The sequence below is a fragment of the Sinocyclocheilus anshuiensis genome, unplaced genomic scaffold (assembly GCF_001515605.1).
Source record: "Sinocyclocheilus anshuiensis isolate Anshui unplaced genomic scaffold, SAMN03320099.WGS_v1.1 scaffold423, whole genome shotgun sequence".
Taxonomy (NCBI): domain Eukaryota; kingdom Metazoa; phylum Chordata; class Actinopteri; order Cypriniformes; family Cyprinidae; genus Sinocyclocheilus; species Sinocyclocheilus anshuiensis.
Window position 1 is genome coordinate 476,316 of NW_015549610.1, and position 15,087 is coordinate 491,402.

At 36.4% G+C, this 15,087-nt stretch overlaps 1 protein-coding gene across 1 annotated transcript in view; it reads left to right on the top strand.

Annotated features, from left to right (window-relative positions):
• LOC107659181 (synapse differentiation-inducing gene protein 1-like) overlaps positions 1–4,091 on the top strand; it is a 28,020-nt gene extending 23,929 nt beyond the window's left edge. Inside the window, exon 4 of the mRNA XM_016448029.1 lies at positions 2,651–4,091. Within this exon, the coding sequence (XP_016303515.1) occupies positions 2,651–2,809 (159 nt within the window). The 3' untranslated portion in view covers positions 2,810–4,091. The remainder of the gene's footprint in view (positions 1–2,650) is intronic.
• The last annotated feature ends 10,996 nt before the right edge of the window (positions 4,092–15,087 follow it).

The following is a 15,087-nucleotide window of genomic DNA, read 5'->3' on the forward strand; positions in this document are numbered from 1 at the left end:
TCTTAAATATTAATTAAAATAAATACAATTATATCGGCTTTATATCGTACCCTGCTTTCCAAGGTATCGGCATCGGCTGTCAAAAAAACAGTATCGGTCGACCACTACTTACGATAACCTGTAGAAAGAAAAAAACACATCTTAAGCACGCAGAGTAACATAAGTGGACTTTAAACGATTATGTGCCGCTTTGAACGATTACGTAATTGTGGCATCCGTAATTGTAATCACGATTAGAAATTCGATTAATTGTGCAGCCCTATAATGTACAGTATGAAAAATGCATATTTATTTGTGTTATTCAATTACTGTTATTAGGTTAAGTAAGTATTATTTAACAGCAAAGGTAAATCTAATTATAAAAATAAAGGAGCAGCATATCCTATATTGACTGATATTGAAAAACTGAAAGTATATGTGACCCTGGACCACAAAACCAGTCTTAATTCGCTGGGGTATATTTACATAACTTAAAATATAATAAAAATATAAATAATATAAAAATTGATCATGAAACTAATCTAATGACACACACCTGCGAATACATTGAAAATATGTAATAAATCTTCCAACCTTACTGGAAAAGTTTGTAAAAGTAGATGCGTCTTCAAATTTAAAGATAAAAACAAATGTGCAGAAAGATGTTAACATGGCAACTCAGCTGGTGTACCAGCACTGGTGTGTCCAAACAACCCATTATTGACCGTCACAAAGCGTAGGAGTGAAAATCAATAATGTTTTCCCTGGACTACAGGGTCAGATGCAGTGACAAAGAGAGCAAGATGGCCCCCACAGCAGCAGACATGTGTGACTGGCAACTCTTTCCACTTTTCTCATGAGGATACTAAAATAGACAGCAGATTCCAAAGGGTCATGACACAATCACACAAAGCGATTGTTCAAAGCATGTTTGCTTGCTTACAAGTAGCAGACACCATGCTGTGGGGAAATAATACAACGTTGTGCATAATAGAGTGGGTTTAGTTATCTGCACGTTCTTCAAAAATTCACCCCGTTAAATTCATGCAGCCCTTGAGCCATGTTCTTGGTAAATGAGCATCATAGTAGAACTTAATTATTAATTTGAACGGGGAAATGGATTGATTAAACTATTACATGGGGCTCCATAGGCCTCGCTATTAAAGAAATTAAGGCAGTGTGATGTTCCCTTTTTAAGCCTAATAGCTCTCAGCACAGCGTACTTCCAGCATGGGGTTAAATGTAAACAGCAAACATTATATAAGGCCATTCATTGGCGTTTCAAGTAACATGTCATTTCTTTAAAACGCACAGGGGGTAATAGTACAAGACTGAGTGATTTACTCTACAAAGCAACTGTATTGCTATTTACCGAGAGAATTGCAACAGCTGCATTATGAGCAAAACTGTATTTTCTTCTGATCTCTGTATCACATTTGGCTCATCCCTCCTGACACCAATGTTTATAACAAGAAAGAAACAATGCGAGAAGTTAGTTGACAAACACAACATCTGTGCAATGCCAGCTACTGCTTTCCCTCGCATCTCTGCTGCATCACTGATCATGACGGAAACCTCAAAGGTGTTTTTTAGGAAATTTTACAAGGTGAAAGCAGCAGGGACAAAGCAAATGACAATTATAACAAAAACACAAATATCAAGTTTTCCCAATGGAAAAAGCAAAGATCTTTAAAGAAATAAGTACATAAACAGTACAACTGCTTTATGAATTGAGTATATTTACTGAAGCTGTACCTAACAATTTTTAAAGGATATTTGTTCAATTTGCAAGTTGGCCATCATAAGTCAAATATTTCTGAACAATGCTCACTCACTGGGTTAGACTTGTTTTTTTTTTTTGCATTCTCTTTTAATACAACCCAAATTTGGAAACAATAACAATAATAATAACAACAATAACAACATAATATCATTTCAGCGTTGTTGCTAAGGTGGTTGTTTTCTACATTTTAGTGGATCATTTTAAAATTAAAATCTTTCAATTTTAAACATTTTCTAACGCTAAAAATAGGTAAAATGCTAAAAAAGCTAAAAATGTATTACATGATTAAAGGTATATAAAGGTCTTTTTTATTCTTCATTTATATTCTGAGGTGATATTCTTAATAAATGTAGTCTAAACCCCAAAAAGGCAAAAGGCAAATTCTGTAGAGTTCATTGTTTCATCTACAAAAGCGCGACTAAAGAAAAAAAAAATCCATGTCATATAAGCATGACTTTTTATGGCCTTACATTTTTTAAAAGTGAATTGAATACATTTTAATGCTTTTTAAGGGTCCATGGAAAACCTGCTTACTGAATGTGTCCAGAATTTTGCTTTATTTTCTGTTCTAGATGCGTTCAGCCCATCAGAAATGTGGCCATTCACATTGCTTCCTAAAAGGCTGCTTTAATTTTTTATACATTCAAAAAGGTAATTTTCTTTGTGACACTGCCCTTTAAAGTGGGTCGAATGGATTTTTAAAATGTCGTAAAAGCGTATGATGTTTGTCTCGGCGCTGTGCGTAAGAACATTTTGGATATTCCATTCAGCCCTTAGCATCATCAAGGAAGCACTATATAGTTCAATGCAATTTACCCTTGAATGGAAAACAGGTCAATGTATCCTTTGATCTTGCTTCTTTCTCACCACTCCCTTTCTTTGTTCCAGACCAGCAAAGCCGTAACCAAGGGAGACTTCCCATTGGCTAGCATCGCATCTAGACGAGCCTTGTTCCTAGCCGCTCTCTCCATCACCATTGGGACGGGGGTCTACGTGGGCGTAGTGGTTGCCCTCATTGCGTATCTGTCCAAACCAGGCCACATTTAGCACAGCCAGAGGAGGACTACAGAACTCCACGATACTACACAACCACCTCTGAACGTCTTTTTCTAAATGTCTCATTCTCATCCCACCCCGTGGACTGCCTGTCCGCCCAAATGAGAGAAAGGGTGGAACCAGAAGAGGATGAACCAGAAGAACTGGGGACTTTATCACCTCAGTCATAATATATAATGTAAGCTTCACCTTGTGTCACACCACACTGGATAAAACTTAACTAAGTCTGAGAGCAGTTCAGGTGAAGAATATAAACTACCGACAAATAAGCAATCCAATTAACCAAACCCAAAGGGACGCTATTCCAAAGGACACATGTAAGGATCAAATGGGTCTAAGTGCCCTTGGATTTGTTTTTCCCTTTCCAACTGTGCTTCGTTCCGAACCTTAAAGAGAAGTCAAACCGTTCTCCGTTTCTCTCTCTCATTACTTACTTACTCCGTTAAACCCTGTATATGCGTGTGGCCCAATTAAACCAGCACTGCTGAATATACCAACTGCAGTCTGTGAGCGCCATTAAAAAGGACAGAATGTTGTCCAAAATAACAGCTTTGTATGTTATAATAAGCGAATGTGGAGTTCATACACAAACTTAAATGCTTATCATCACAATCAAGAAATAACTATCAAAGACAATGCAGTCCACATCTATGAATTGAAATTCATCTGTGAAATTCAGCACCACTTATACACAACATGTATGTCGTCCCCACTTGTTTATGGCTCTATGCTTTGTGTTATAAATTCTTTGTATTTTGTTTTGTCTGAAGTCCAAATCTTCGTTTTGACCCAACATAGGCTGCAAGAGTAATGTGATGTAGAAGAAAAAGATAACAAGGAAAACAATTGTTTATTTTATATCTGTAAGGATTTGCTTGGCTTTCTTTTACTCCCAGATGTCTGAACTGAATTTAAATGAAATAACTGTACATGTGGATGGTATGGCGATGTGTCCTTTCACTCCCCAAATGCATCACTTAATGTCTCTTATGATTTAAAAAAAATCTTGAGAGTTGGCAAAACTCAAGACAGATGGTTAAAAAATGTACTATATACTTTCCTCAAATCCTAAGATGGATGTTTGAACAAAAAGGCAGGTTTTGTTTTCAGGTGAAAGGGACTCAGATTGAATCGATTAATAATGTATTGGATGTCTCAAAGCTCGCAGGCATGAGAACGAACTCACGGGGGATGTTGAGTTAAAGGTCGACTAGTCTATTTCAACAACAATGGAGACTGAATCTGGTGTAGTCATCCGCATAAGAACTTCAAAACATGGTGGCTAAATAGTGATTCGGGGCTTGACTTGAATTCCTATGGTACAGACCTCAGTTGGAAGCTGGTAGAAATGAAATTGGCCACATATTGCTTCCAATGGTGATTTGAAATACCCAATAGCAATGAATACCCTGATTCTACACAAGTTTACATATTTAAAGTAGGGCTGCACAATTAATCAAATTTCTAATCGCAATTACAATTATGGATGCCACAATTACGTAATAGTTCAAAGCGGCAATTAATCGTTCAAAGTCCTCTTATGTTATTCTGCACGCTTAAGATATGTTTTTTTCTTTCTACGTTATCTTGTTTTAGTTTTAGTATAACATTATAATACCATTCATATTTTTACTAAGAAGAAACCAATCCGATGTATATTTGACATTTAAGGCTTAATACTATAGAAAAGCACTAAAGTTTTTTCAGTTAGAGTGTTTTCAACTTGTTTATTTTCATATAAAAATACGGCATGCAGTTGAATCAAACAATGGTATAAACATCATTCAATGTAAATTGTAATAATCGTAATTAATAATCGCAATTACAATTTCAAGGGAATAATCGACAATTATGATTTTTGTCATAATCGTGCAGCCCTAATTTACAGTGTAAGGCCTTTAAGGTTGGATTCACAAAACATTCAAAGTATAAAATTCTTTATTTTTCGAAATTTTATTGTAAGTAACCTCTTAAAAGTTAGGCTAAACTCTAACCTCAAAGACTTTCATTTTATTCTTTAAAAAAAACTAAGATACTCTTGAGAAAATTCTTAAACAGCATTTTAATAAACTTTTTAAGAACCTTCTTGACTTTTTTCTTAAGTACATTTTCCTGCCCCAGGAGTAGGCACAAAAACATAATAGCTGACATCACGGTACTTACAGGTTGCAGATGCTTTTTTAATTCTGGAGAGACTAATTCACAAGGACTTAAATGTGTGTGGAGAACCATTCATTGTGAAAAAAGCAAACTGGTAAAGGTCATGCTTTACAATCTTCATGTAAAATTGTAAGTACAACTGAGCAACAGTAAGGAACAAGCTGTACTTGGACTTCTGTTGTAAGACTTAACTTCTGCCTGGAGTTAAGTATCGTTATTGCTATTATTATACTGCTGAATTATATCAATGTGTAAAAAGCGTAACCTGGTTGGTCACTGTAATAAAAATTGTAAACAGATACAACTGATTAAAAATACATTATCTCAAATAAGAGTCAACAGATCAGGGAAAATTATCTACAGGAGGACAGGTTTCTATTGGTGTGGTGCTTTTGTCAAGGTTAACAGATTTACTCATTGCCAGTGCTGTAATCTGAGAGACGTTGGTGAGAATGAATTCACTGAATCATCAAGCTTTTATTAGACAAGAATGAGCAGAAATCAAAAATGAGGCTACGGTTGAGGATTTTACAGCTAATTCACTGTTCATATCTGTGCCGTAAGAACTAATAACCCTTAATGCTTAATATATGGCACCAAAATGAAACACCTGAGAATAAAAATAAATTCTCATACCAGTCATATCAGAACTTTTGTAGATTTTTATCCAAACACACCACCCTTCACATACTTGAATGCACAGCAGGAAAGAATAATGCCTGGATGACTAAACGCAAACCTCTGCTGCGTCCTCGGAGCCTGTGATGCATAGCACACACTTAAGACCTGCTGGTTTTGTTGCAGTCTTTAGCAAATGCATTTCCACTGCAACCACCGGAGCGTTGAAAGCCAACATGGGACACTTGCAGTCTCCCAGCGCAGGTCATGCATTAGTCATACCTGACATTTACGGTTCACAATTAGCTTCCCATAATGGCTTTTTCTGAGGAAGTGTCTGGTCTCCAGAGCATAGCTGGAAATAGCAAAACAGAATCGGTTTTTACAAATAACACTCTACGCTACTTTGCAGCCACTGAAGCTTGACCAAGCAAATCTTTGCTATTTTTAAGCGCAGCAGGAAAAAAATTAACACGTGGGTTACAAACTACAAATCAGGGTATCATACTTGCAAAAACTCAAATTGGCTCTAATGAAAATGGGTTTCACTTTCCGCCAAGGTCTTAACTGATATGCTATCAAGCCGTTTACATTTTTTGTTTGCGTCATTCATTTCTAAATGAACAGTGTCAGTGTCTGCCCTCCCTTGATTGTGTATCAGCCTGGTCCTTTTCCCCCCGTTTTACGTTTCCATAGTGACTAGTCATTTTCAGACGTTCATTTTATGTCACATGCAATGACCTACACTGTAAGAATAGTGAGATTAAATGTGCATTTTACCTTTGAAAATTTTACTGCAATCATTTCTGTCTGCTTTGTGTTTTGCCATTGTCATTCAAATGGTGTTTTTAAGGCTGTAAGGTTATTTTGGTATCACTCATCAACAAACTGAGGAATGTCTGCTTCAATGAAAACAAAATGAGAGAGAGAAAGAGTAAAGTGTTTATAAAGAATGTCAGTGTTTTCTTGGTATTGTAATACTTTCTCATTCATGATCAGAATGTGCTTGTGAGACAGTGACAATGTAAATACTGCAAACTAAAGACGAGATGCAGCGGTATAAAATAAATAATTTGAGACAAAAATGACCTTGTATCTTTTAATGCAAAGGCTGGATGTGTTTTTGCCTTTTGGGAAAATATGATACAGTGTGGTCCTCGTGTGAATCTCTCTTGTCAGGAACAAAACGCTAGTCAGACTAAACAGACGGATGAGTCATATTCGAGCATAGCAGAGGTGTGTATGGAGGTGTGAGGATGAAGCTTCATGCTTTCCCCCCCTTATTTTCCATATATCAACATCTACAAAATCATTCAGTGGAAATCACTGAGGAATGTTATATATTTGCAATTTGATTAGTTCAATATGTATTACTTACCTAAATTCAGCAAATGTAAAGCCAGTCTGACACAAATGCAAAAGGTTTGTTTTTTGAATAGCTTGTGCTTTTGTAGGCAATACAACAACATTCATTTACAGAGTCGGATGAATTGATTATTAAATAAATCACTGGCCTCAAGGGCTGAATCATCTACAGACCACACGCAGGGATGCATTTGAGTGTTTGATTACAAATGCAATCAGCCAAACAGGAAGTGTTATGACAAATGGGATTTCTTTAAAGCATTCATTATAAAATGTTGCTGGAGCAAAACAATTTTTGAAGAATTTCTTCAATCTCATATATTACATTTAATGCGTTGGAAGTGAAAGTGATGGTTCACCAAATCAGTGTCATTGATCTACATCATTAGTTCTCAAATCTGGTTCTACAGCCCAAACAAAACTACACTGGATTTCTTTTTTATCCTATTCACACCAGGTATTAACATCTAGCTGCTATAGAACATGGCACAATTCACAACTCACATGCACTCTCCGCTATCTGTGACGTCACATGCATCTTCTGAAGACAAACCGGAAATTAATTGCTTTATTCTTGTTGTAGAAGAGGTTTGCCACATATTGCTTCAGCATGTGTAATTAAAAATGTTTGTGTATGTTAGGCTAAGTATGGGTATGTGTAAACGTTGAGGCAATATGTGGAAATACACTTTTTTATTTTATGATTTATATTGTTTTGTAGGTGGTAGGTGTGCTTTCATTGCCTGAGGTGAACCGCAGCAGTTATAAGATGCAGATCCTTTTTTTTCCAGAGATGCCGTGTGGAAAGCATCAGCACCTGCAGAGGTTGTCTGACTCTGCAGACACTTTATTTATTTATGTAGTTTGAAGTTAAAAGTAGTGCTGTTAGCAACTCAACAATAAATGAACGCAATGTCCGCATTACACATTTTTAAGAAAAATAAATAAATAAATACATCCTCCACTGAAAAGCAATTACAACTCAGGTCATTTATTTCCAAAAAGTATAATGTATGAAATGAATTGGTATGAACTGGTACCTGACATTCAAATTAAAATCCGCCCTTTTTTCCTGTGAGAGGATTTAACAAAATCCGTATCCTGTAATGAAAATGTGATTTGCCAATCCTGACCAGCATTGACATTCTGTTAATCAGAATTCTTCTATATGCAAACAAGAATGTACAACTGACATATTACTTTCACATTCAAGAAATAAACTGCATTTTTTTGTCCAGTGCTTTTCAGTTATTACAGATTTCTCTGCAGAGAGTGATATGTCTGCGGTCAGATCTTTCTATCAGTTGATCCTTAAAAGGATAACAACCATCTGACATCACATGCAGTGACACAGATCATGTAAAAGTACACACACACCTTAAGTTCAGGTATTAAAAGAGCTTGACTACAATAAGAAGGAAAGAAATCTTGTTTGTGGTGAAAATAAGTATACAGCCACAAAACCAGAGACCTTCAATGAAATTCATTAACAAGTGGTAAAAGAACTAAACACCAGGTGTAAACGGGGTCTAACACTTGATTCAACAACACAATACATTTCTGGAATGGGCATGTTAAAGCTCAAGTGTGTCATTTCTAACATTACCAAACAGAATTGCAAAAACAACCATTTTTTTCAGGTTTCCTGAACAATTCCCCATCAGCCAATGGTCAGACAAACAGATAGTCCAATCCAAACATTATTTACACATTTAACATTGTGGATTATGTATGTGTCTGTTTTTTCAGTGTCATAAGGCCTCCAGGATCAAGACTGAGATACCGGTCTATGAATGATGAATGGTGCGTTCCATCATGCCTTCGGACTTCAGGAAACAATTTAGTTTTCTGCCTTTGTACTGCCAGACTGTTACTTTTCTGCAGAGATTAGCATGCCGTCTAACATCTGTCTAATTATGTTCATATCTAAGTATCAATTTGCCTTTTCCCATTTTGCCAATTCGAGCTCACTACAACAGGAGGCTGCATGACAGGAATAGCTAATTGTGCCAAGAGAATATTGGGCAGAGGTAAACGGCAGATGGGTTTCAAAGCAGATCCGCCTCTCGAACAGCATTTTCAGAGACACCTTCAGGGCTCCTCCCAGCAATCTCACAGAGCGGCTGAAGTTGATGAGAAAATCTGAAACATGAGGAGTGTGGGTGCAGGAGAGCGTCTCTTTCACTCCTACTCAGGTCAGTCTGCTGCACAGTAGTTCATATCTGCACAATATAAAACTATGCAAATCACTGTGCATATTTCCCTAAAGCACTGGTTTCAGTGTAATACCTCTTCTGATTATGTGCATATATTGGGATTGTTTCATTTCTTTGCACCAACATTTGTTTTTCAACTTCTATTGTGGAATAATAACTGCAAGTTTGGTTTTGCGCTTAAAGCGGGAAGTGGAAGTGCTATTCAGCCTGACTTTGTGAATTACAAGTCCTCATGAAATTATAATCAGAGATGGAGTATGAAAATCAGCGAGTGCCATTTTCATGGATGAAACATTAACCAGTCAGGTAAAACAACGCCAGTCCTATGGGAATGCGAGACCCAGAGTCACATAGGTGAGTGAATCCTCTGGGGGTGAGTGAATCCTCTGGGAGTGAGATGTCTGCCGCTGACAGCTCTGCCTGGATAGCTGTTCTAAGTGTCTGTACTTCCATAGACTGCCCCTGTAACCCTAACCCATTAGTTCCCATTGTGCTCTAATGATGAGAGTGGTCCCTCAGGCACTCGAGCGGCGTTAACCCCCTTGAGGTGACGGAACCAGTCAGCTGGCATGCACTGCTCTTCAAAAGTTTGGAAATGCCCCTAAGTTTTAGACAATATCATCATAAAACATCATTACTTGGTATAAATGCATTAAAATAACTTTCAGTTATGACTGAATGGTTAGCTGTTAGCTGATCCTCCAGCCTGAAACATGACCAAAACCTCTCAGCAAAGACCAGCAAACTCACTTAGGCTAATTTAAGATGTTTTTTGGGTTCAGGTTTTTATGTTCTCAAATTATGTTTTGCAGTTTGTGTTGCCCTTCATCAGTGTAAGTAGGATTTATGCTGATATTGTCCAAACGTACACTTGCCAACATCATTTCCAAAATTTCAGAGTGAACTGTATCATGAAAAGCTGGGGAAAAAAATACTCAGTAGCTTCATTTATTGGTAGAACTGAAAGTATCTTTATTTAAAAACATCGTAACCTCCTCAAAGATGTTTGAGTTGCCTTATATAGAATGTAATTGTAATGTGTACTGTAACAGTTATTTTGAAGATGACTTATAATTTCATCTTGATTACATTGTTTAAAAGACAACAACCTTCAATGTAGTAAATTAAACCTCCTACACTGTTGCATTTCATTAAAAAGTAACGTTTTTTTAAACAGCCAAATAAGAACGAGTATGGCAGACAAATAACACATAAGGCTAATGTGGAAAAGCAACATATTTTCATCTCTTCCTGTGGTGAGTGGCTCTGAAAAACTGTCCTTGTCTCAGTGTTTACCCCGAAAGAGGAAAAAATAAATAACAGAGGCACCAGAAGCTTTTGTTCTCGCACCTTTTTTTCCTTCAGCCTTATTCTTCACTCTGGTATGCACATTTCCTGAGAGAGACAGCAATGAAAGAGCCAGATTTATATCTCCTAAATCCTCAAATGTGGCCCTGCTATATCTATGAGGATTTTGTATTGACTTTAAATCGTATGAAAAGGGAAGAGCAAAACCGGAAGAAAGAGAAAGTTACACCACGCATCTTGGTACACAAGAACACTTACAAGCTGACTGGAATGCAAAATGGCACCTTCTGGAAAATGATACACTGGCTTTTTTAGTGCATTCAGCTGACCTGGGGACAATCTTTCCTTGTCAACTAGGGAGGAATCAGCCTGAAACGAAATGCCTTGGACATCAATAATGCCATCATAGAACTATGTACTTTGAACAAAATGTAGCAACCAATCAATAATTATCTGTGTATACACAACCTTCTTAATTTATACCCAGAGTGAGCAATCTCATGACTCAAACCCTAAATAATGAGTCATCTGGCTCATATAGACCAGCAAATATTTAACTGCGTTACACACACAGCCGCTCGGATCACAGCTCACTCTCAATAACACAATCTTTCCTGTTTTTATAGTTGGATCTGCCTTTCAAATATGAATAACACTAGTGCAAATGAATAATCTGTCAAATCGACTCATGAAATTCAACGGCATATGTAGAATAAATAAAATATGAGCGAGATGAAATCTAAAAAGCACAGACAATATCGTACCCAAGAAATGTCAGGCCTTACTTACAACAGTATAAAAACTTTGCATTGATGAAGCATCTGCCACACTCTGGCAATATCCATGTCTACCAACAGAAGTCAAAGCAAATGTTTGAGTGTTTCCACAAGCTTCGGCACAGTGTAAGTACCAAAGACAAACAAGATTTCTCATTCACAAGAGCATACTTTGAATCCTGCCTGATTCTTGGGTAACTGCCTAAAACAGAGCTAGTATATAGTAATTTCTTCAAAATGTTGTTTCTGGAAAATACTACCGCTATTGCCAGGGTGCAAAATTAATTACTTTTTTGCCCATGATAGATAGATAGATAGATAGATAGATATATAGATAAAATAGGATTAAAATTATCCTTGCACACAAATTCTTTCTGTTCTGATGAACATGAACAAATACACACTAGTATAAACACTAGTAGCTCAGAGTTCTCTTTCCTCTCAGTCCTCAACCTAATAGCTTTCTCCAGACCCAAAATCTTGTCGACAGGTAACATCACAGACTCTGGTCATTAAAAGCAGCACTCTCACCTGTGTCCTTTCCAGTGTCACAATTATGAGGCAGCTTCCTAGACACCCTAATGAGGCTGTGTCTCTCTTCTTCTTTCCCATGTAATGATATATCTATCTTTGGCCCTTTCAATCCGTCCATTTCATTATTTCTGTTATAACAACACCAATGTTCCCTCCAACCCCAACTGCAAGGACAATATTTTTGCCTTTAAAGAGATAGTCCACAGGGATAGTTAGATATATAGATAAAATAGGATTAAAATGATCCTTGCACACAAATTCTTTCTGTTCTGATGAACATGAACAAATACACACTAGTAGCTCAGAGTTCTCTTTCCTCTCAGTCCTCAACCTAATAGCTTTCTCCAGACCCAAAATCTTGTCGACAGGTAACATCACAGACTCTGGTCATTAAAAGCAGCACTCTCACCTGTGTCCTTTCCAGTGTCACAATTATGAGGCAGCTTCCTAGACACCCTAATGAGGCTGTGTCTCTCTTCTTCTTTCCCATGTAATGATATATCTATCTTTGGCCCTTTCAATCCGTCCATTTCATTATTTCTGTTATAACAACACCAATGTTCCCTCCAACCCCAACTGCAAGGACAATATTTTTGCCTTTAAAGAGATAGTCCACAGGGATAGTTCTGTCATCATTTACTGACTCGCATGTCTTTCCAAACCTGTAGTATGACTTCAGAAAAGTATGTTTTTGTCCATAAAATGAGCAAATGGAGGCAAATGTTGTTTTTAGACCCCATTGACACATTCACCATGTCTTCTTTTGTGTTGCACAACACAAGGGTGTGTAAATGATGACAGATTGTAATTTTTGGGGAACTGTAAACTTTTTTTATTGGTATTTCTATTTTGTTATGCTTTTACAGATTGGGTCTACGCTTATATTCTGAAAATCAATATAAATGTGAATCAGAGCATGAATGTAGGGGATGACTGGCACATGTAAGAGGTAATATGTGCTAACAGGATTAGCCATTAAATCTGGCACATTTTTTGATTAACGCAGGTGGCGAGAGCACCTCTCCATAATCCAGCAAAGTAATTAACCTTCGAGGAGTGTCTGAACCAAACGAACGGTATTAATTCCAGCTCAGAGAAAGAGATAGAGCAGGTGATCTGTGACATTTTGCCACCAAAACTGACTGGAATAACAGGGTCTGAGAGGGACAGATCCTGGTTCGTCATCCACCTCACCGACTTTTGTAGAGTATTTGAGTTTACAATTGACAGTCAATTACCACCATGACAGCAAAGTCCAATGGCGTGGCAAGCTTTCTATGTTCAAACTTTTTATTAAAACAAATATTATTACAACAAGAAAATAGATTACAAATTTTTAACACTTTTCTTTTTTTTTTTTACATTTTAAGACCAAACCCAAACATAACACATAACCAATAAAAAAAAAAGAAAAAAAAAAAAAGAATTTGAACGGAAGAAAAAAAAATTAAATACATAAAATAACTACAAAACGATCATAAAATAGAGAATACAACTAATTATAGAAAATAGTAGTCATTGTAATACAAATAGATAAAATACAATATATACTTAATACAATATATATATACATTATCATATATTAACCAGGAGGTAGAATATTAAGAGACTTGAAGTAAGCTATAAAGGGACGCCATGAAGAAAAAAAAATTAAATACATAAAATAACTACAAAACGATCATAAAATAGAGAATACAACTAATTATAGAAAATAGTAGTCATTGTAATACAAATAGATAAAATACAATATATACTTAATACAATATATATATACATTATCATATATTAACCAGGAGGTAGAATATTAAGAGACTTGAAGTAAGCTATAAAGGGACGCCATTTATTGAAGAAATTACTTTTCCCAGAACATCTTACTTTTTCCAGTTTAAAAAAAAACATGGTATCCACTAGCCATTGGGAGGTTGTTGGAGGATTATTAGATTTCCAGTGGAGCAGAATACGGCACCTAGGTAACAAAGAGGTAAAGGATAAAATATCCAGTTGTTTTGAATTAAACTGAGACCAAATTTTTGGTATCCCAAAGATTGTTATAGTGGGGCAAACATCAATTCTAACTTTTAACACTTTAGACATAGTTGTAAAATAATTGACCCAAAATTTTTGCAACAAAGGACAAGTAAAAAACCATATGACTCAAATTGCACAAAGAAGCATGACATCTGTCACATCTGTCTTCAATATTAGGAAATATTTCAGATAACCTGACCTTGGAAAAATGAATTCTGTATAGTACTTTAAATTGTATGAGGCCACGACGTGCACAAATTGTACTAGAATGTATTCTGTCCAGGCCTGGAGGACAGGCCTATGATTGCGGTGTATCGATTCTACTCAAAGACTGAGGATGATCTAAAAGATGGAGGCTGTTTTTGTTGTCATGAAGGACCACTGAGGTCTCACCTCTGTATTTGTCACTGTTTTTTAACCTCTGAATGAAGTTATGGAAAGATGAAATGACTCAGGTGGGGATCCAAAGAGGCCCTGTGAGGTATTCACAGCCTGATCAATTCTTAATTAGTCGACACCAGCCAGCTGTCAGGGTATTTCTAGAAAAACACTTTCCATGAGGTCAGAAGGTGATGGTCTGGCAACAAGAATTACAGCAGAAGCGAGACTTAGTCATCTGCAAGATTGACAGTTAATAAAATTCATAGAGGTTTCTTGTGTTTGCAGGTCAAGGAGGTCTGCTAAACAAATACTAGCATTAGCTACATAGCACTGTTATTCCTCTGAAGTTTGGTTGCAAGAAGAATTTTTTGGCAGGTAAACCTGCAAAGCTAAAGTTGCCTTTTGTTTAGCATTGGGCAACATAGAAAAATTAATTAGGTTTTCAGATTCACAGAGTCACTTTTTAATGGAACACAGCATTCTTACTCTAGAACCACAGGAAAATTATGTCATCGCACATAATGTAATAAGTATTACATTATTATTGTAATAAAATGTTCATAATGTAATAATTTTCTCAAAATGTAATAAAATCTTGAAAACAAGAGCACCTTTATTTGAAACTGTAATAATAACATATTTAGCAAATTCTTCTGTGCATATTTGCGTTTGTGCTCTGGAGAGCATTAGATGTTTCTATTTACAATGTTTGCAGTGCTGAGCAGTGTAGCCAATCACAGACACATCCGCTGAACCGAACTGAGATGAGTGACAGGCTCAGTGCATTTGAAATTATAAAGGGAGTTTCAATGTAATAACAATTTTTCCCATAATGTAATAGTTTATTGTATGAGAAATGTATTACATTATGAAGACACTGTGG